Raw genomic sequence first — 21,284 nt, forward strand, 5'->3', positions numbered from 1 at the left:
GTAAAAGACTGTATGTCCGGTATGAGAGATAATGGTCCAAACAAGTAGTCCACTGTACTCGCACCGGGTCTATCTGTCGTCGAGCGCGCTCTCGGCCGCTTGTTGTGTGCATGCTTATGTGAAAAGCATGTGAAGGCTCTTGAACCTGGCCATCGAGCGAGGCCATTGAGTATGGCCAATCCGTGTGCTCCTCCTAGCTCCAGCAGATGATCTCCATAATCTGAATCCTCCATGTCCTGGGAAGTCTTGTCAAGTCCCAACTCCTCTGGTGCTAGATCTCTTTACATGGGCTCATCACTCTCAAAAAAGGGCACCTGATGCTGTTTCGTACGCGCGTTGAAGTCACCTGCCAACAGTACATCTCCAATGCTAGAATAGTGCATTGCATCCTCATAAAGTGGGAGGTATGGTGACTCGCCCTCTGCATGGGTGGCGTAGGTGGAGCCTTTGGGCGCGAAGTAGCATACGGCAACATAAATATCACGTGGCTGATCAGTATGTATGCGGATCCACATGAAATGGGCCTCCTCATCTCTCCTCATGACCTGCACGACATGCTGTAGCTCCTCCCTGTAAAGGACAGAAACCCCTCGAGATCCTCCACGTGACCTTGCTTGAGGGTGTCAAGTGGACTCCCACCTCTAGCCTCTGGCCTCTGGTAAGCGGGTTCCTGGGGCCTGGTGTGTCTCCGTATAATGTCTCTGCCTCTGAAAGTCTCCTCAAACATCCCCACATCTGTCCTCATTGCCCCATTGCAGTTCCACACCGCAAATCTTAGGTGTGTCTCATAGGCCGCGCCCCGTCATGGGTGCCTCTCTGATGATCACACGACCATCCCAGTAAACCGCCCACTTGCCCGCCTTGCGGGCCTCTAGAATCCGCGGCATACATTCCCTCCGATGTGCTACCTGGGCTGGTGTGAGATCGTCCTCAAGGTCGATTTTGTCTCCCTTGAGGGCTCTCCTCTTGGAGAGAAACCCTCGCCATGTCTCTATGTCCGCGAACTGTGGCTGCTCCTTGGCAATGTCTTTCCCTACTCTCCATGCACCGACAATAATAGAGGTGTTGGCCACCCGCAAATGCCCTTGGCATCCTTCAATGGGCTATCCTTCTCCTTCCATCCCACCACCCGCATGTGAAGTGCGCGGATCTTCCTCTTCCTCTCCTCCTCCATGGCCGCATTGACGAACTCCTCCTTGGTTGTCGGTGGCTTGCGCTTCTTCCTTACCTCAATCCACTTGGATGTGGCTTGCACCTCCTCTTGGGCCTTTTTGGTCAGCGCCGCCCATGTTTACATCTCCTTTGCTACATGTGTTTTGATGTCTTCAAGCTCCTTAGTGATGCGTACGGGCATGGCCTCTTTGATTTCTCTTTCCTCCCCCTTGAGGAGCTCAATCTCCTTCTTGCAAGTGGCCACTTTGTCCTGCAGCTCCGCAATGACCTTGTTGCGCTCATGCAAGCACTCTTCAATATCTGCTTTCCACGAGGCAAAATGCACTCGCATCTCCTCATAGACTTCCTCTTTCCACTCCGCCATTTTCCGGTGGAGCTTTTCGGTGAGCTTGGTGCACATCGTTGCCATGGCGTCGTGTGGGGTCTTTTGGGCCCCCAGGTAGGTCCATACGGCGAGTACTTCCCGCCACACTTACCATGTGTACGGTCTTCTGGGGTTTGTTCCGCGAGTCTTCCCCTTGGGTGTTGCTCGTGCCATGGAGAGAGAGAGAGAGAGAGAGAGAGAGAGAGAGAGAGAGAGAATAAACACATAGTACACCTAATTGGGTCCCGAATACCCTCTGCAGGGCCCCCCACCAAGGATGGTGTATTTGCTTTATTGAATGATGACAAAAAGATTCAAATCTGTAGATCTTCCCTTGGCTGTAAACCTTCAGCCTGAAGATGATCTGGCTCTTGACCTTCAAGTTCACTTTTGCGTTCTGCTCCTTTTGGCTGTCCTAGCCCTTGGAACAGTTGAGTACTCTGTGAATTATTAGATGCCTAAATGACAATTCAGCCCATGCTTTTATAGGCTAGAAAACTGCTGGTCGGTTTGCTCTAGAAGCCTGTCGGCCTGCTGAATAAAAGCCCACAACCTGTTTTATATGCATAAAATAGGCGCCTTTCACCTATGACTGGCCGCCTTGTTTCTGGCTGCTGCCCATGGTCTATCCAGGCCGCCTTTGAGGCTGGCCCCCTGCTGGGCTGGCCTCCATGGCTAGCCAATTGGTTGGTCAAGGCCATATGGGCTGGCCGCCGAGGCCCTATGATTCCACCAAGGACTATGCTGCCACCCAAGGCATCCACCAAGGATAGGAGATGCCACCATCTCGACCTGAGGCATATATGGCCCTCGTCCCACCTTAGAGGACATCCTGATCCTGCAGCCTTATCTCACTTGGAGGACATCCTTATACTCATCCTTCATACCACTTGTACCCTTTGTCCTATCATCAGCTTGTGCTGTGTCGTCCTCTTCACTGTGACCTCTGCTGAGTGTGGACGGTACAGTGTAGGACATGTATTAGTGTTCTCTGAGTAGTGCAAGCGTTTTCGTTCTGTCTATAGTCTCGTCTCTTCTTGTGCTGCATAGTGTCTTCGGTGTTGTTGCATTGTGACCATCGAGGACTCCGCACATACTGTCCAGAGAAGAGCCACCACGTAGTGTGCCGAGCAGCTAGCCCTGCTACATGTACACTAAAATTTGGCACGCCCGGTGGGACTCTCGAAACTGGGAGTCTTGATAGCTCACTCTTTCCTTTGCGTTGCGTCCTCTTTTTGTTGCATCCTCGTTTCGTGTCGTGTAGTGTTCTCTTTGTGTTGCATCCTCTGGGCATACCCAATACATTCTCCTGTGGTAGTCCGGTGAGCGCATTCAAAAGTCCTCTCTCAATACGCTGCTACAGGCGGAAGAGGTTCAGCTACTTGCCACCTAGGGAACCTCCTCCACCCTTGCTATGGTGGCTAACCTTGGTAACCCCACCCTTGGCAACGTGGGAGGCCAAGCCAATCCTCCTGGTCCAGCCAATCCTGCTGGCACAGAACCCTTTTCCACGGTGTTGGGCCGAGTCAACGTCAAGCTTCCCACCTTCAAAGGATCATCCACTGAGTATGTGGATGACCACATCCGATGGTTCATCTCCATTTGTAAGCGTTGAGGTCTTGAGCAGGAGGATGCCTTCTTGGTGCTCTTTCCGTCCACTCTCCAAGGTTCTGCAGACAAGTGGTCGAGTCAGTTTCCAATCGACCACTTTACAGAGTGGACCACTCTGAAGGACATAGTTACCAGGACCTTCCGTCCTGGTAACTACGAGGACTGCATTCTCCAAGAGCTAGGGAAGCTCCCACTACTACCAGGGGAGAGTGTCGTAGCTCATGACTCGGACCACAGTGTTGGTGGCCGGCTTACTGACTTACCTGGCGACTTCATGGTGCGTTAGTGGGTGACACAAGCTTTACCCAGATCCACCCAGCAGAAGATTCGGGAGAGTCGGCTCACATCAACAACATTGTTGGAATTCCAAGAGCTAGCCTCCCAACTTGAAAATGCATGACTTATGTTTGAGCGTGGTGTCGGCTCTGCACATTCAATAGTGACACAATCAGATGACCCAGTGGCTTAGTTGAAGTGGGAGCTGGAGGCACTCAATGAGAACCAGAAACCACCTAGCGAGGAAAGTACCTTGCTACAGCTCAAAAGGGAGATTGGAGACTTGAAGACCCAGCACGAAGCCAAGACGGGGTTGTGGTGTGCTATATGCCAGTCACTCTATACACTGTCAAAGAATGCCCAAAAAGGAAGTACTGCTCCTTTTGTGAAAAAGGAGGACATGAAGATAAAGACTGCTACTACCTCAAGGGGTTCCGTCAACTCCATCAACAACAACCTCCTCATCCCGCCTCAGCAATTCCCAGCCTTGCCCATTATGCTACAGCTGTCGTTGCCGTTCCACGACCCTTTCATGCTGCTACACCTCCTCCTTGCCCACCGACTCCCCAAGTGACCTACTTTCCACCACTCATTCCTAACCCTCCTGCACCAACCACCATGGCAGTCAGCCCCGATGAACCGCCTTATTCGCCCTCCCCAACCTCGCAATCATCCCGTTCTTTGCTATCGACGTGGGGAATACGATCATTACCAAAGCCGATGTCCCCTTCTTGAAAGTGCTCCGCCTTGTCGACATTGTCTGGAATCCAAGGATCATTATACCCGGGATCGCCCGAAGCAAAGCGCATCCACATCCTCCGACTTCACATTTCCAACCCTAACCACTCACTTAGTCTCTGTAGGACATCCTCCATCTCAAGGAAATCCTTCCATAGGACATCCTCTGTCCACTTGCCAACCTTCCTCTCCCACTCTTGGGGTGTCCGTCACAACCCCCACACCTACCCATGAGGATCCACCATGCACCACAGTGGTCACCAGATCACAAAGTAAGGCCATGCCTCAAGAGCAACAAGGGGATGAGCCAGATGATAAAGCTCTGCCCATTCCCCGTACAGTCATAGATCAGTCCTCCTTGCAGGCTTTCAAGGACCTCCACAACCAACCTTCCGTGTCGGACAACCCACCTACCCCTTCCGTTGCACATTCCAAACGAGAGCTCACACCTTTCTCTGTGGGGGATTTACTCAAGGGAAATACCATGTCAGTGAACCTCTTTGATCTGCTCCGGATTAGCCCAAACATCCAACAATGTCTGAGTACACTATTGGAGTAACTCAATGGTACGTCCACCAATTCTAGTGGTGGACGTGGGCAGTATGGTGGGTTTCCCCTTCCTTCCGCTGTTGCCAGTTGCATGGGTATCAGCCGTGCCAATCCTAGTCTTATAGACTACTGGAGCCCTCGCCTCTCTGTGGAGATTCATGGTACCCCACTTTCTGGGCCAATTGTCGACGGTGGCTCTGGGGTGAAACTTATGCTAGAATTCGCACTCCATGCTGTAGGCCTCAGGGTGACACGGCCAACCAACTTCTGTGTTTGGATGGTCGACGAACGGAAGGTGACCCCTATCGGCCTAGTGGAAGGAGTCACTATAGTCATCCAAGGGATTCCATTCCTACTTGACTTTGTGGGGATCTGGCTTCCTGAAGTCAAAGGGGCCTACTCTTTACTCATTGGTCGTCCATGGCTGAGGAGTACAGGTGTTCTGCCCGATTGTGGATTCCTCCAGAGCATGGCCCACAAGAACTCAAATTGGAGGAAGGTCTGGATCAAGGAATCCGTAGTGCCACAATAGCTCCCGTTTCTTCTTCCACCCTCCGACAACCACTTCTTGGCCGACGATAGAAGGCGGCCTTATTCTATGGTGATGAGTTGAAACTACTTGACTGGCTCCACGCTGCGGAAGGCCTGACATCCTACATGGTGGACATCATGGAGGTACCACACGCTTCCACCACACTCTCCTCTTGAGCACCTTGAGGCTTTGGGCCTAGGAGAACCCGTCACGGATCGCCGCTGGTGGACTTAGAAATGAAGAGAAATGGTGAAAAATCAGAGTTTTCAGCCTCCAAAAACCTACTTGAAGCTCAACCTCGCCCAAGAGATAACTCTCTCATATTCAAATAAGCAAGAAAACACTACAATGCCATGTGTAGAGTTGAATTGACAAGTGTGAGAACACTTGTCTCACTTGTATCCTCTTATCTGCCACATGTCCCAAATCCAAAGGCCAAAAATTCCACAATCTTCAGCTTTAAAAATATCCCAGATGATAGCTAATTTCACAATGGCGCTTTGGTAATCCTCGATCTCTGTCGAATTCCGGAGGTAATGACGTAATAGAACGGAAATTCCATTGGAGATTGCCAAAAATAGCAGCAACTTTCCCTAAAATTTAGGAGATGATCTCTTTGTGTTCCACCACATGAGAAATACATGTAAGCACCATGTAGAAACCTATTTCATTGCTCGATCTCCCCCAAATCCTCAAGAGTTCGCCATACATACTATCCAACTAGACACTTGAGCTCCAAAGCCCATTTCTGTGTGCAAGAAACCCTCTCGAGTGCCTAGACCAAACTACAAACACTTGGTCCTCTATACTGGATAATCTCCCATTCCCAAAGCTGTACATTCTTGATCTTTTGGGCATCCTAAGCCCATCCACACACATGCATTTTGGAGATGCCCAAAATGGTGACAAGGACCCTTTTCTCTCTTCAATTGTTCTCCTATATAATCTAATTCTTCAATTGTTCTCCTAATCTAAAATAGCTTGATTGTATAGATGGATACTCATTTCTAAGCCCTCGAATACTCTGCTATTTAGGAGTTGATCTTGCCTCTTTTATGTAGAAGATTTCCAAGGTAGATTGGGAATCTTAGGTCACTATTGCATCTTCGAAAGTACTCTAGTTTAAGAGTGCTTTACGCCCACATATCAATGGTTGGAAAGATAGCCATGGATACTACACAGGTTCAGCCATAGAGGGAGCCATATCACCCTCCTTTTCCCTCTCTTGAGGGACATTGGTGTTACTTTCACCTCCCTCTATTGGGTGGTGTGTAGAGGTGATAGGCTTCATACCATTTGTCTTCTCAGATGAGGAATAGAAGGATCATTTCTTCGAGTTAGGGGAAGACGATGAATTATTGGAAATTTGCTAGAGCATGGGTTTAATGGAAAAAACATGTTTAAAATTATGACAATTTAGGGAGCTTCGGCCTCAAATTTTGGAAATTAAAGGTGTGCACGGTCTTGTATTTTAGCTCGGCAGTGGTGTACTTGGGTCTGAAGCTGTGTCAAGATTGCACTTTCAAGTTTGGATGCTATGTGGGCAACTTGTAGAGGGAGGGTCGAATACTGAATACATCATGTTTTCACATATGAAGGCTTTTGGAATACTAGAGAAACATTATGAGGTGGAGAGTAAACCTGGAATGAAGGAATTACTTTTCTTTTCATTCCATTGCCATAACACTTGATATGTGCACATTTTTGTAGGTATGGTTACCTTTAACCTCTCCAAAAAGTACTAGGTTGGCCCATGTGGGGACTTAGACCCCAATGACTCTCAGTACTAGCTTGGTTCATGTTGCAGCTTAGACATTTATTACCATGATAGGGGTCTAAGCCATAATGTGAGCCAAGCCAGTACTAAATTGGCTCGTTTTGCAGTATGGATATCTTTCACTTTTTCAGAAAATATTCTTAAGTACTAGCTTGGATTCTGTTGCTGCTTTAATTTTTGGGCAATGCATTGTGGTAAATTTTATTATCACTTTGGAACAGTACAATTGCTGATCCATACAAGAGCTATTGCATGCTCACAGTATCAAATGCATCTGTTTTTTGTTAAAAGAGTTGACTGATAGAATGAAGATGTTTTACACACTCGGATGCATGATGCTATGACTTCTATCCCAAAGGTCTATGAGAAATATCATGATGTGGCCTCCCTAAAAGATGGCTTATCAAAAATATCTTCTGATACTAGTGCTGTCAAATGGTCAATGAGATTCTCGAAGACAGAATCTCGTTTCAGTAAGCTGAGGCGGATGTATTGATTACTTGCTCCGAATCCACTACCTTTTCTGGTTGTAATTCCTGCTTGGCTGAATAATGCGTATCAAATGCATCTGTTTTTTGTTAAAAGAGTTGACTGATAGAATGAAGATGTTTTACACACTTGGATGCATGATGCTATAAATTCTATCCCAAAGGTCTATGTAGAAATATCATGATGTGGCCTCCCTAAAAGATGGCTTATCAAAAATATCTTCTGATACTAGTGCTGTCAAATGGTCAATGAGATTCTCAAAGACAGAATCTCGTTTCAATAAGCTGAGGCGGATGTATTGATTACTTGCTCCAAATCCACTACCTTTTCTGGTTGTAATTCCTGCTTGGCTGAATAATGCTGAACAGTCCTCATCATTCTCTTCATTGCATTTAACCCACGCATAGGCTGTGCACATGTGAAGTAAAATATGTAAGAGCAATAATGCAGCATCATTTTGTTGAATTTATCTCTTCCTTGAGTGCATTAAATTTTACATTCACAGCTTACCTGGTGATGGGCCTGTAACCTCCTTGAAAAAAGTGCAGTAAGTTGGCTCCAAATGCTGCAAGCTGAAACGTTGTGACACTTCTATTGTGTGGCTCAACTTTTCCCATCTATAGCGGAGTATGGCATATGCATAGTGAAAGCTAAGTCCATTGCTAGCATATTGAGCTGGTGACAAGTTCAATAAGATCTTTCGATCCAAGTTAAGCTGATTAGAATAACCTTTATTGATTGATCTCAACAGCTGTGTTGCCCTCAGTTGGGACTCATGGGATACACCAATGATGTTTGTTTGTATGTACTCCATCAGCCTTGTGTATACAGAAACATCCTTCACAATAGCCCATCTATACAATCACAATGCAAGTTTAGACTTATAATCATTTACCCTTAGTTAAAGCCATCATGTGACCAAATGTAAGCCTCAAAATCAAAATCAGAGATACCCGACTCGGCTTCCGGCATGGCCCGTGACTTTTGACAAAGTAAACAGCATCACATCATGATCTCGGGCACCCGTAATAGCAGTGAAATGGGGCCAGTAGTAGGCAAGATCGAAAATAGTTGAGGCAGTACTTCCATTAAGAACCGCATTTCTGATCGTTGCATCTGGATTGTTTGGAGATGTAACAAATTCTATCGATGATCCATTTGATGTGCTCTGATGCTCGGCATAAAGGTTTGCATCACCCGCCCAAGTATAATGAGATGTTTCAAACATCTCTGTCTGACTACGATATGCCTAAAAACATCGACCGAGCATGCAATGGTTTTAAAAGAATTGGCACCGTGACTGGGTAGGGATTGTGTTTATAAATTACAGGTCCTTGTGTTTAAATGAATGCTTAGAAATCACTTACTCCATAATAAGGAACAGCTGAAACAACACTTGCAGGGTTCCCACTAGTAGGGGAGAGACTAGCAACTGCAGCGTTTAGAAGCTGCATAGAGCCTGTCCCTAATACAATGTATTTGTTCTCTACAACTGCATTGCCAACAAGGGTGTGCAAGGTCCTGATCTCTCTTTCCAAGGCTGGTGTGAGGGGCAGTGATGAAGAGCCTTCGATAAGTGAATAACTCATGCGGTACCATCCTGGAATCAATATTGCACTTTCTTCTGCGTTCTGCTTCCAATACGGTGCAAAGAGCAATGGATCTCCACTGCTTGGCACAACATTGTTTATATTAGTTATGTACAAGTCAAGTCTGAAGTAGACAGCTTCAATTTGAACAGAAATATACAAGCTTGTTTTTACTTAAACAAAAGAACACACTGTTGCATAAGGTGAAGTAACTAATAATTCTTTAAAGAGTATTTATTTGCAAAAAATCTTGTTAGATTTGCTAAGAACTCTACTTGGCTACAAAAGCTCAAAGAGCAGGGCTCTGAAGCTTATTTAATTACAAAAAATCTTGCTATATATGCTAAGAACTCTACATGCCTACTAAGCTCAAAGAGCAGGGCTCTGAAGAGAGCAAGAAAACTTAATGTAATTGTATCCAAATTGCTTATTTATTTACAAAAAATCTTGCTAGATCTGCTAAGAACTCTACTTGTCTACTAAGCTAAAAGAGCAAGAAAACTTAAATTACATTAATGTAATTTTATCCAAATTGCTGAAATTTGATGTAATAGGAAGTCTTGGACTAATAGCCTCTGTCTGGGCTGCTAAATCTGCTGCTCTTTGGCCAATGAGGTGATAGCCCAAGTGGTGGTGTTTGCCTAGGACCAGGAGGTCATGGGTTCAAAACCCCACAAGGTGCTTCCTTGACAGCATCGCCTACAGGCGGATAAAGAGTGCCTACAGGCAGTGAAAAACAGTAACTACAGGAAGATCTTGGGCCGAAGGCTTGTTTGGGGGAAAAAAAAAACTGCTGCTCTTTGGGCTGGTTTAACTACTCTTATATTGGGTGGTTGCTCCAAGACTCACTAGAAGATGGGTAGAGTGGGGCAGCCGATTGTTTCCTGTTTTGGGCACCTTGCCCACACTCACAGACTTATTTGGCCCTTTATAGATGATTAGATTGATGAAAATAATGCTCAGAATGAGTGCACACTATTTGCGTGGCATATGAATTTGTTACATGTGGAAGCTTGGAGTATCCTCATGGTAACTTAACACTTAACTTGAGTGTAAAGAGGAGAGGGACAGATAGAGAGCATGCACTGTACACAGAATTGGGTCGTGAATACCTCTGAAGGGCCCGCATCCGAGGGTGTGTTTGCTTTACTGCTGTGATGAATGAGTACAATGTGCGTGGGCTGAATCTGGCGGCTCGCCCCTTGGACTGGACTTGACTGAACCTTGTGTTTCCCCCTAGAGAATCCGCTTTTTGACTTGGGCCCCAGGAGCTGCTGATTTCTGGCCATCCCTTCGCGCTGCCTCTAACACTGTTTGAAACCTTGTGTCTACCTCCAGGAGTGCTGAAGATATGTGCTAGTTTCAGGCCTGCATATTGCCCTTCTCTTGCTTGTGTTTCCCTTCGAGATGCACCTGAGAGAGGGGGTGGGGTGAGGGGCGATCATGATCAGAATGAGGCTTAGGGGGCCCTTTTATTTATAGGCCATACAGGAGCTGGTCAGCCCCTTCAAGGTGGCCGACCTGGATGACTTGAGAGAAGGGCTGATCTTGGGCTTTTTTCCCTTAAAAAGGCTGCCCCGTGGACACCATACAAATGCTCCTTACTGTAGGACTGTCTTGGCTGCCCATTGGCTTTCCATAAAAGCTGTCCACAGCCCCTACGACATGTGCCCTTTTCATGACTTTGCTAGTAGCTTGGGCTCGTGGGTTCACACGTAACCTACCTACCAACTCTGATCTATTGACTCTTGACTGGTTGTCCAGGCACCCAACTTGAGTCTAATAAGTGATCAAGCCACCTGTACAGCATAGCATCGTACAAGCAGGTTGAATCTTGTGCGGTACTGGCACGATTGACTTGACCACCCTTGGCAGTAGCACCGGCGACTCATCCCTGGACAAATACACACAATGAAAATGCTAGGTGTCTCGCTGTAGGTGCTTGAACTTGTCCTGTGGCATCCAAGTGTAGGACATGCAATCCCCCTTCTTGCTTATCTTGTTGAATGGATCGGCACTGTCATAGGAGAAACCATCAACAATGCTGGGTTCACCTTGTAGAATCGTACATCTACTCTCGGAGGGGTCTTCTGTACATGTTGCATTCTTCTTCTTGCGATACCTATAAGATCAGTGGAGGGTACCAATTCCATATTCTTCCGTATCCGTAGGACTTTGTCTCTAGCCTGATCTGGTGGACGATGAAGCACTCTAGGGCCATCAAATGACTTGATATCCCCAGGTTGCTTCAATCTTGTTGTCCTCTTCTTCTTGTTGGTTCTTTGTCTCTTTCTTGGTATAGTTGCACATGGTTCTAAGAATACTCGTTCACTAGAAACATCAAAGGACTTAATTCAAGAAGCCTAGGGGAAGTTTAAACAAAAGCTAAGGAACAATAAAGCCCCTGACACAATGTATCTCCGAGAGGGGATCAGGTAAAATAGAGAATCGGACATTCCAGAGCCAATTCAAGAACAAGATGAGGAGCAAGAACTCAGCTCCATGGAAGGATCGAAAGATGTGTTGGTTCTTTGTCTCTTTGTCTCTTTCTTGGTATAGTTGCACATGGTTCTAAGAATACTCGTTTACTAGAAACATCAAAGGACTTAATTCAAGAAGCCCACGGGAAGTTTAAACAAAAGCTAAGGAACAATAAAGCTCCTAACACAGTGTATCTCCGAGAGGAGATCAGGTAAAATAGAGAATCGGACATTCCAGAGCCAATTCAAGAACAAGATAAGGAGCAAGAACTTAGCTCAATCGAAAGATGATCTCATGAATAAAATGTTTGAAACAATGGATGAGGTGTATACTTCTAGATCAGAGAAGATGGGATTGAACAACTGGTTAGTTCAACTTGTGGTTCTAAAGTTCCTTCAGCCCATTCTTTTGTGTCGCTTCACAGCATAGGATTGCTATAAAGCAAGGGTCCAATAGGCATTTTCACCTCTGAAGACAAGAATGACGTCAGGCTCGCAGATCCTATGGCCCTTACACTATCTCACTTTCCTTAGACATTAATTAAGGGAGGAGAGTAATGCTGCGAAGTTCAAACTTGATGCTAACCATAGGGTTAGGCAACCTAATTTGGGAGCTAGAGGCCCCAAGGATTAGGAAAGCTAGGCTGATTAAAGGGGGGGCTAGGTTGCCTAACCATAGGGTTAGGCAACCTAATCTAGGGGGCCTGCTAATTATAAGGGTCAAGGATTAAAAGTAATAATTCCTTAAGTATAGATTTTATTGACCAAAGGTATGCAAGTATTATGTGATGCATGGGTTATTGTGGTACGTACTACGATGTGGTCAGTGACAAAGTGCCAAACAATGAAAGAGAATTGAAGTTCACAAATAGAGGATGCACAAGAACTGAAGGCAGATCATATACACCAAAAGGTGGTTACAAAGCTCAAGTAGGAAGCACGAGGCACATCGTAGGTGCAGCCAAGATCCTGTGGAAAATGAGATGATAAAGGGCAAAGCCAATGCTTGTATAGCACCTAGAGAGCCCAGTCAGCCAGCGACTAGAGCATAAAATGGAACATGCTAGAAAAAGGTGTAAGCAAGATCAGGCCTAGTAATAAATGGGCCGATAAGCTCTCCTAATGAGTAGGATCATGATAGGGTGGAGAGTCATCGTTTTTAGTTATCTTCTGATTTGGGTCCGTAGGGCCAAGGTAATGTGCGACAGTCCTTCATACCAAACCTCTCCAAAATCTGAGAAGTGTATTTTCGTTGAGAGTCATCGTTTTTAGTTAACTTCTGATTTGGGTCCGTAGGGCCAAGGTAATGTGCGACAGTCCTTCATACCAAACCTCTCCAAAATCTGAGAAGTGTATTTTCGTTGAGAGAGAAATATCCCCTATGAGCACTGCCAGACCTCCACGCCAAGAAAGTAGTGACGTAGACCAAGATTGGTCATCTCAAAGGTATGACTCAAAAGATCCATAATCATAGCAGTGCGGTCGGGGTTGTATCCAGTGAGAATGAGATCATCAACATACAAAATGATAATCACAATGTGATCCTCGGACCTCCTCTATCAAAACATAATGGTTATTGTCCACAGGAGTTCTCTCAAAGGAATGAGAGAGAAAGAAAGCATCGATCTTTTGGTCCATGCCTTGGGAGCCTGTTTAAGGCCATAAAGAGCTTTCCACAAAAGATAAACATGGTCCTCGAAACCATCACGGATGAAGCCAAGGGGTTGTTCAACGTATATTTCCTCATGAAGGTCCCCGTTGAGAAAGGTGGACTTGACATCCATATGAAAGATGGGCCAAGAGAAGCGAGCAGCAATGGCGAGAACAGTGGGAATAGTTGTATACTTGGCGGTGGGAGCAAAATATGACCAAGATTGGTCATATTTTTAAGCATTCTTGTAATAAGCCATTACCTTGATGATGGGATGTAATAACCACTTAGGCAGCAAGACATTATCTATAGTTTAATCTTCTATAAGACATCACATATAGAGTAATCTTCTATAATTAACCATTGCCATTACCTTGATGATGGGATGTAATAACCACTTAGGTAAGTCATCATGTATAGTTTAATCTTCATATCAAAGTTCCCAAAAAAGATCTCATATGCTCATTAACAAAGTATCTCTAAAATCATATATTCTTCCAAAAAAGGGGACACGTTTCCTTGCCCCTGTAAGTAATTTTTTTGGAGAGAAGTGTACCAATTCTTCACCACATCAAATTGTAGTTTCAATATTTATATCTAAATACACAAACAAATATTATTAGTATGTTTTCAAAGAATCCCTTTCTAAAATCGTATATCAAAGTTATAGAAACACATCTTATATGCGAAGTACCGAAGTGCTTAGTGCTCAAGAAGATGGTTTTGAGTTAAGTCATAAGAGAAAGTATCTATATGCACTTTTGATACCCATTAATGCAAATATCCCAGAGCTCTAATCTCAATTTGCAAAAAAGAAACAATACTTGTAGATCGGAAAATCTCAGATTACACCATTGTTGGTTTGGGTAGGGTGGTGGAATTTTTCAAGTAAATATAAAATTGTAATATGGGTGTTCTAAAAGTTCAAAAGGCCTTTCTCAGATTAATGAGAGAGAAGTTTTGCCTTGGAAAAGGATTGGGACGAAGGAGCCAACACAGGGGATATATTTGAAAGCAAAATTTATGGGTTTTTTTTTTTTTTGGGGGGGGGGGGGGGGGCATTTTGGCACACTTGCCTGTCGACGTTTGCGCCGCAATTCGGGACGGCATCCCCGCATCGCGGGCCTGCGAAGCACTCGTAGCACTCGCAGTACCCCTGCTGGTTGTCGGTGTCGTTGCCGTCGTCGGCGAGAAGGGTGTCGACGTAGACGTCTCCGTTTCCGTTGCAGTCGAAAAGGGCGGCATCTTCTGCCGCTTCAGCAGCCCTCCGGCTCCAACCTGCCTCAAGGCCGGCCGCCCTCGTATGAAAACCGAACCTCTGCTGGGCGGAGAAACCCGGCCATACGAAGGTCACGGCAAAGAAGACGTTGAGAGCAAGAGACAAGGTGAAGAAAATGGCTAGTATGAGCGATGGTGATGAGAAGGGCGAGCATGGATAGAAGCCAGCAGCCATTGTGTGTGTGTGTGTGTGTGTGGTGTGCGTTCTTCCCAGCCGGCGCACTGCACTTAAATTCCATTTGTCTTGGAACGCCCCTTACACCTTGGAAGTTGGCTTTTTCAACGATCTACTGGTTTTTTTCTCTCTCTCTCTCAATTGGCCCACGTGTCCTGTGATCATTGCATGTATCATTGGGGTGAAACACTACTTTTATGGTGATGACGGGTCAAATGGAGCCAATGAATCTCTTATCATCTCTCTCTCTCTCTCTCTCTCCATCGTTGGTTGGTTGGTCGTATATGCCCTCGTGTTGCATTCTATCGACGTTAATACCTCTCTCTCCCGTAGTGCGTGTGTAATAAAAGAGGACCCTCGCACTACCTTTCTGTCACCCACAAGTGGGACAGATTGGCTAGTGCGAGGGCCCTTATAAAGGCCACGATCCACCTGAGTTCTAGTCCCACCGTTGGTTGTATATGCCCTCATGTTGCATTCTACCGACGTTAATACCTCTCTCTCTCTCTCTCTCCTCACACACAACCACGAGGATCTTTTATCCCCATACCCAAGGCCAAGGCCATTGGAGCATATATGATCCAAATGAGCACACTGAAGTGTAGGGAATGCCACTTGAACTTGGAATTGCCACTTGAGCGCATGGTGGGTAAGTGTGTGTGTGTGTGTGTGTGTGTGAGAGAGAGAGAGAGAGAGAGAGAGAGAGAGATTCCTTGAGGGTGTGGATAAGATTCATCCTCATAAGTTCATTTGAGCAAAGGTGCTTCACTTTTTAAAGATGGTTACTCACTTTTAAAAAAAATTATGGGTAACAGTGTGTGTGTGTGTGAGAGAGAGAGAGAGACATTCCTTAAGGGTGTGGATAAGATTCATCATAAGTTCATTTGAGCAAAGGTGCTTCACCTCTTAAAGATGGTTACTCACTTTTAAAAAAAATTATTTTTGCTACTCAAAAGAAGTTGCCAATGGAAATACGTAATGTTATCGTGAGACTTCAACAAAGAAAAATCCATGATGTGTATTTTAGGTCTATAGGGGTTTGACAAATCATATCACTTCATGCATGCTAATTCTATACATGAAAAAAACTTACTTGATAACAACTAAATCTTTACATGATTTCAACATATGACATTATATTAGAGGTGCCATAAACCTTAGACATTAATACACCACTTGATCATATATGATCATATACTTAATTAAAGCTTTTCACAAATGAAGGCCATGCTATCCTTCTTCAGGTATCCAAGGTTGTAAGGCTATGTCTTTCATTGAAAGTGAATTGGTCCCTAAAATTCAAGAGCACTACATCCTAGAGGTTTGAAAGAATTGATGCAATATATGAAAACATGCATGAAAGACCACCATTGTTTTGGTTTTTAGGCTCCTCAAGTAGGAATTCCTTGGTGGGTATTATTGAAGAATGTATAGAACAAAACTTCATTTCATTCATTTGAATTGGCAATTGTGAGGGAAGAGAATCATGGCACTTCACATATGTTGGTGTGCTTGGACAAGGATGATGTATGTTGAAGTGTTGTGGAAGACCTTGTATGAAGTCACTTAAGTAAATCATGCCTTACAAAATGGCAAAAATTGTTCAAAAGAGGACATATTCCTTTTATTAATTTGGATTAAACCATTAAAATGATTGTGCCACCGATAATGGGGTGTGAGAGCATTTAGGAACAATCGGCAAGTAATCTTTAGTGTAGCTTCTAATTGTACAAGACATATATATAAAACTAGAGCTTAGTTTGAGTGACGTGTTTAGATCAATTTGTATTTTTCTCTTTACGTGCAATTTATGTGACATTTAACACAATGTCACAATTTTTTTTTATAAAGCTAGCAATTTCACAATTAAAAATACCGTGAGATTCAAAGCTAGTAAAAGAAAAACGAGAGCTTCACTTAGCATTATAAACATGGGCATCGCCTAGTTTTATTAATCTAAAGAGATTAACAAAGCTAGGCACCTCCTAGCCTTTTTAAGCTAAGATATTAATAAAGCTTAGCTAAGATATTAATAAAGCTTCTGTGCTGCATGGCTTCAAAAAAGCTACGCAGTTCTCATATCACCTTCAACACTCCAGCGGTGTAGCTACGCATCATTTATTTTTAATGTTCTTCTTGGACGAGTTACAAGACAAAGTTTCTATTTACTTTTGATCCATTAATGAAATCCACAATTTACAAAGCTCTCAAATCCATTTGCTAAAATCAAACAACACGTGCCTTGAAAATATCATATTATTTGTCAATGGGCAAGTGCCTAGTAGCTTTGGTCATCACGACCTACCCCAACCAAGAGGTTGTGGGTTCTAGCCCTGACACTATAGGGTTGTGTGTGTGAGCGGTGTAGCTTCTAGCTTGGCCACATCCCCTCGAAATGGGTTTTTTGAAGAAAAAAAAAAGATTGCACATTTTTGTTTTGGATTGGGTGGCCACATTTGGTAAAATTTCTAAGTAAATATAATAATCTAATTTGGTTATCGTAAAAGTTCAAAAGAAAGGTGGGAGTCCTTTCTTAGATTTATGAGCAAGAAAGAAGTTAGGCTTTCGAAAGAGGCTGCCTTGAAAAGGATTCAAACAAAGGAGCCAACATAACCCATCCACCATGGATAGAGGGAGCCAACACAATACACTCGTGGATAGAGAGGATATATTTGATAATAATTTGATAACAATTAGAATGGAGAATTATGGAGCTCAAAATATTGCATTTACAAGAGGGAAGGCCAGAGCACTTGCCTGGTGACATTTGTGTCGCTATACTTCCCCTTACCAACTCCTTTCTTTTCCTTCATTGACTTATATGCTAGTGCAGTCCTCATAACATTGAAACTCACATACATGCTTTTGTACTCTCTTTTACAATTTGTGTCTCAATGTATTTACAAAGTACACAAATTTTTGAAATTGCAAGAGATAAATTCATCTCATTAAACATACCTTTACAGTTGTCCTATAGAAGCTCATACCATTCTTGGAACTCAAGAAAAGGCTTCATGTTACTTCAAGCCCTTTACATGCTTGTTCCTTCTTGAATCTCTTCATTAAAAATATTCAGAAAGAATATGCCAACTAGATTGAACTTCAGAGGGTTTTGCATCATGCCATATTTGTGTGAACTTGTCAAGACCTTGGCTCATATAACCATGAACATGCCATTGCTTGCATTGCACCTTCACACTATGAATAGAGACCCATGTCCAAATAAGTACTTGTCTCTATTGGACTCTACCCATGTCCACTCCCTAAGACTTTGGCATCAACTTCTTCTTTCTTCCTCAATTGTCTTTGGGGTAGTTGGAGCAATAGATGTCGTTTTTGGGCAGTAATGTTGGTAATGTCCCAACTCATGGCAAATAAAACATTCCTCAAAAGCTACCCCTCTTCTCAAGGTCCAGGCTTCTGAGATTACAGAAGTCATACATGAATATTGGAAAAAGAACTTTTTACTTGTGGAGGAGACACACACGTCACAAGTCTTTTTTGAAGAAGCCAACTTAATCTTCATCTCCTCCTCTAATGCTATTTGCATCACATCATCACACAACACACACCTTAGAGCACAACAAGAGAGAGCCTCATATAGTGCACTTCAGGCTTAGACACAAGCTTTTATAAGCCTTGTTTGCATTGACCTCCCACATAACACGATATCCATAGCTTCTCCTTTTCACAACACACAACTACTCCATGACCTACTTGCATTGTGTATTCTTTGTATGCTTTTAGTTCCTAATCACCAAGCCCAAAAACAAAGCGTGAACTCAAAAGCTTAATAAATTAATAGCCGTATATATATCAATCGCAATCGTGAGAATCCCACCCTTGATGAAGAGAAGCCTTCAACCTTTATATGCTTCTAAAGTTGCTATCTATGCTTTTAAAAAGCATGCAACCAACACTATCATGTGCTCTTACGCTGTTAATGTCACATGATGCTAAAGAGCTAATGACCTATAAATATAACAATTGCAAAAATAGGCCTCTTCCATCTTTAGATGATGGGAGGCTAGGTTCTTCCTATAAGCCATAAGTTGACCTAATCCTAACAACTTGACAATAATGTAATGTCTCACTTGGGGGTTGTGTAACAAAAATCTGGAAATCTAAAATCCTATCAATAATCAACAAAAGATCCTTGGTTTTTAAAACACAAATTTGATTGTAGAAGAGTGATTCTTTTTTCATGTCATGTAGTACTTTAGTTGTATACCCATGTGTGAAGAGTGCAACCATTTCATTCTCTATGCAAGTATCTCTTAGTACTCAATTTTCATCCTTTTTAAAATCTTGTTTTGGGAAGTATAGAACATATTTTTAAACGTTTTTGTAATAAGCCACTACCATTACCTTGATGATGGGATGTAATAACCATTTAGGCAATACATCATCTATAGCTTAATCTTCTATAAGACATCATGTATAGAGTAATCTTCTATAATAAACCATTGCCATTACCTTGATGATGGGATGTAATAACCACGTAGGTAAGTCGTCATGTATAGTTTAATCTTCGATATCAAAGTTCCCAAAAAAACTCATATGCTCATTAACAAAGCATCTCTAAAATCATATATTCTTCCAAAAAAGGGCGTGTTTCCTTGCCTTTGCAATTTTTTGGAGAGAAGTGTGCCAATATTTCACCACATCAAATTGTAGTTTCAATATTTATATATTAATTTATATGTAAATACATAAACAAATATTATTAGTATATTCTCAAAGAAATCCCTTTCTAAAATCATATATCAAAGTTCCAAAAACACATCTTATATGCGGAGTACCAAAGTGCTTAGTGCTCAAGAAGATGGTTTTGAGTTAAGTCATAAGAGAAAGTGTCTATATGCACTTTTGATAACCAGTAATGCAAATTTCCCAGAGCTCTAAACTCAATTTGCAAAAAAGAAACAATACTTGTAGATTAGAAAATCCTGGATATTCTTGTTTTGGGTGGGATGGCCACATTTGGTGAATTTTTTTGAAGTAAATATAAAATTATAATTTGGTTGTCCTAAAAGTTTGAAAGGCCTTTCTCATAAAGAAGTTTGGGAGGATGCCTTGAAAAGGATTCAAACGAAGGAGCAAACAGAACCCTCCCATATGAATAGAGGGGGATATATTTGATAACAATTAGAACGCAAAATTGATTAAATTCTTCTAAGAGATGACCCTGTATCCTTCAAGGGGGCATAATAAAGGTTTTAAGAAACTAGCTTGATTGTTGGGACATGGCTTTTCCGGGGTGTAGGGATCCTGAACAACTTGATGAGGAGTTCAAATCGAACTTTAGGAAGGGACAACAGGTCAGGGTTGTGTTGGAAGAGGTGCAAAACGGTTGGTTTTGCACTGCGTATGATGAATCTTGTTGGGTAAAAGATTGGGTTTGGTATAATGGGGCCAAGCTGGACAGAGGGACTACTAAGGAGTTGTGTAGGGAATTAAGAAGGACTGAGGAGAATGTGATCTACTCTGTAACAGAATTTGGAGGACAAGTTGGGGGCCCAATACTTGGAGGAAGAGATGGAAGAGCATGTGGAAACTGGAAATTCCTACCAAGTCTCGAGCATTTCTTTGGAGAGTATGTATGGGTGGGTGCTCTTCCGTTAGGGAGCAAATTGGTGCAGAGGAATTTCACTGATGGGTGCTGCCCCAGATGCAAAAAAGCTCGGAAAGATGGAAAACGTGGTTTTTGGGATCGCCCAGCTATAATCAGAAGCACTTGGACCAGAATTAGCAGATGGGTATATAGTTGTAGGACATTGGTGGTTTGTAGGGAAATGGACAACCCAGTGAGAAGAATGCTGATATTGTTTTTAACATAATTAGATTCTGTTATCTTTGGAAAAATATAGACCACCAGAAACTGTATTTTATTTCGAAAATCAGTTGGTACCACCGGCTCCAACCTGCTGCCTCAGGGCCGCCGTCCGCCGCCCCCTTCTTATGAAAACGGAACCTCTGCTGGACGAGAAACCCGGCCATACGAAAGGTCACCGCAAAGAAGATGTTGAGAGCAAGAGACAAGGTGAAGAAAATGGCGAGCATGGAATAGCAGGCAGCCGCCATTGTTAGTGTGAGACAGTGACTGTGTGTGTGTGTGTGTGTGTATGCCCGCACTGTGTTTTTCAAAACCCAACCCCCACCCCCCCCAAAAAAAAAAAGTGTGCCTGTGCTAGACAAAAAAAAAAACTATTTTCTTAAAAATTGGAAAACCTTCATATATAAATTAAGAAATTATCATTATCAATCAAGAGTTTTTTTTTAAATTTTTTTAAAAGGTATTTGTACTATATTCTCTCAAATTTTGCAAGTATTGGCACTTTCAAACTATAAATTTGTAGATATTTTTTAAAATTTGAAGGTGATATTACACTGAACGCAGGAGCACTCTGCGTGCGTGTTTTTTCATTCCATTTGTCTCGGAGAGTTGGATCCCATCACGACACCACCCTTACACCTTGGAAACATTTTTCGTTGTCTTATTTTGATGGATGGTGATTGAAGGCAACTTGAAGTCCTATTCTACTGTTTTTTTTTTTCTCTCTCTCTCAATATATATTGGCTTACATTTCCTTTTGTCTCAT

The 21,284-nt window shown here is 43.3% G+C and overlaps 1 protein-coding gene across 1 annotated transcript; it reads right to left on the minus strand.

Annotated features, from left to right (window-relative positions):
- Positions 1 to 7,209: 7,209 nt before the first annotated feature.
- LOC147625718 (tryptophan aminotransferase-related protein 3-like) lies at positions 7,210 to 14,767 on the minus strand. The gene is made up of 5 exons (XM_086817233.1): positions 14,306 to 14,767; positions 8,877 to 9,177; positions 8,463 to 8,758; positions 8,020 to 8,363; positions 7,210 to 7,917 (listed from the first exon to the last, which is right to left on the minus strand). Exons 1-5 carry the CDS (start codon positions 14,680 to 14,682, stop codon positions 7,688 to 7,690), a joined length of 1,548 nt encoding a protein of 515 aa, XP_086673359.1. The 5' UTR covers positions 14,683 to 14,767; the 3' UTR covers positions 7,210 to 7,687.
- Between the last annotated feature and the right edge of the window lie 6,517 nt (positions 14,768 to 21,284).

This window comes from Cibotium barometz, chromosome 23 (genome assembly GCF_041138505.1).
Source record: "Cibotium barometz isolate CiBa-2024 chromosome 23, ASM4113850v1, whole genome shotgun sequence".
NCBI classification, from domain to species: Eukaryota; Viridiplantae; Streptophyta; class Polypodiopsida; order Cyatheales; family Cibotiaceae; genus Cibotium; species Cibotium barometz.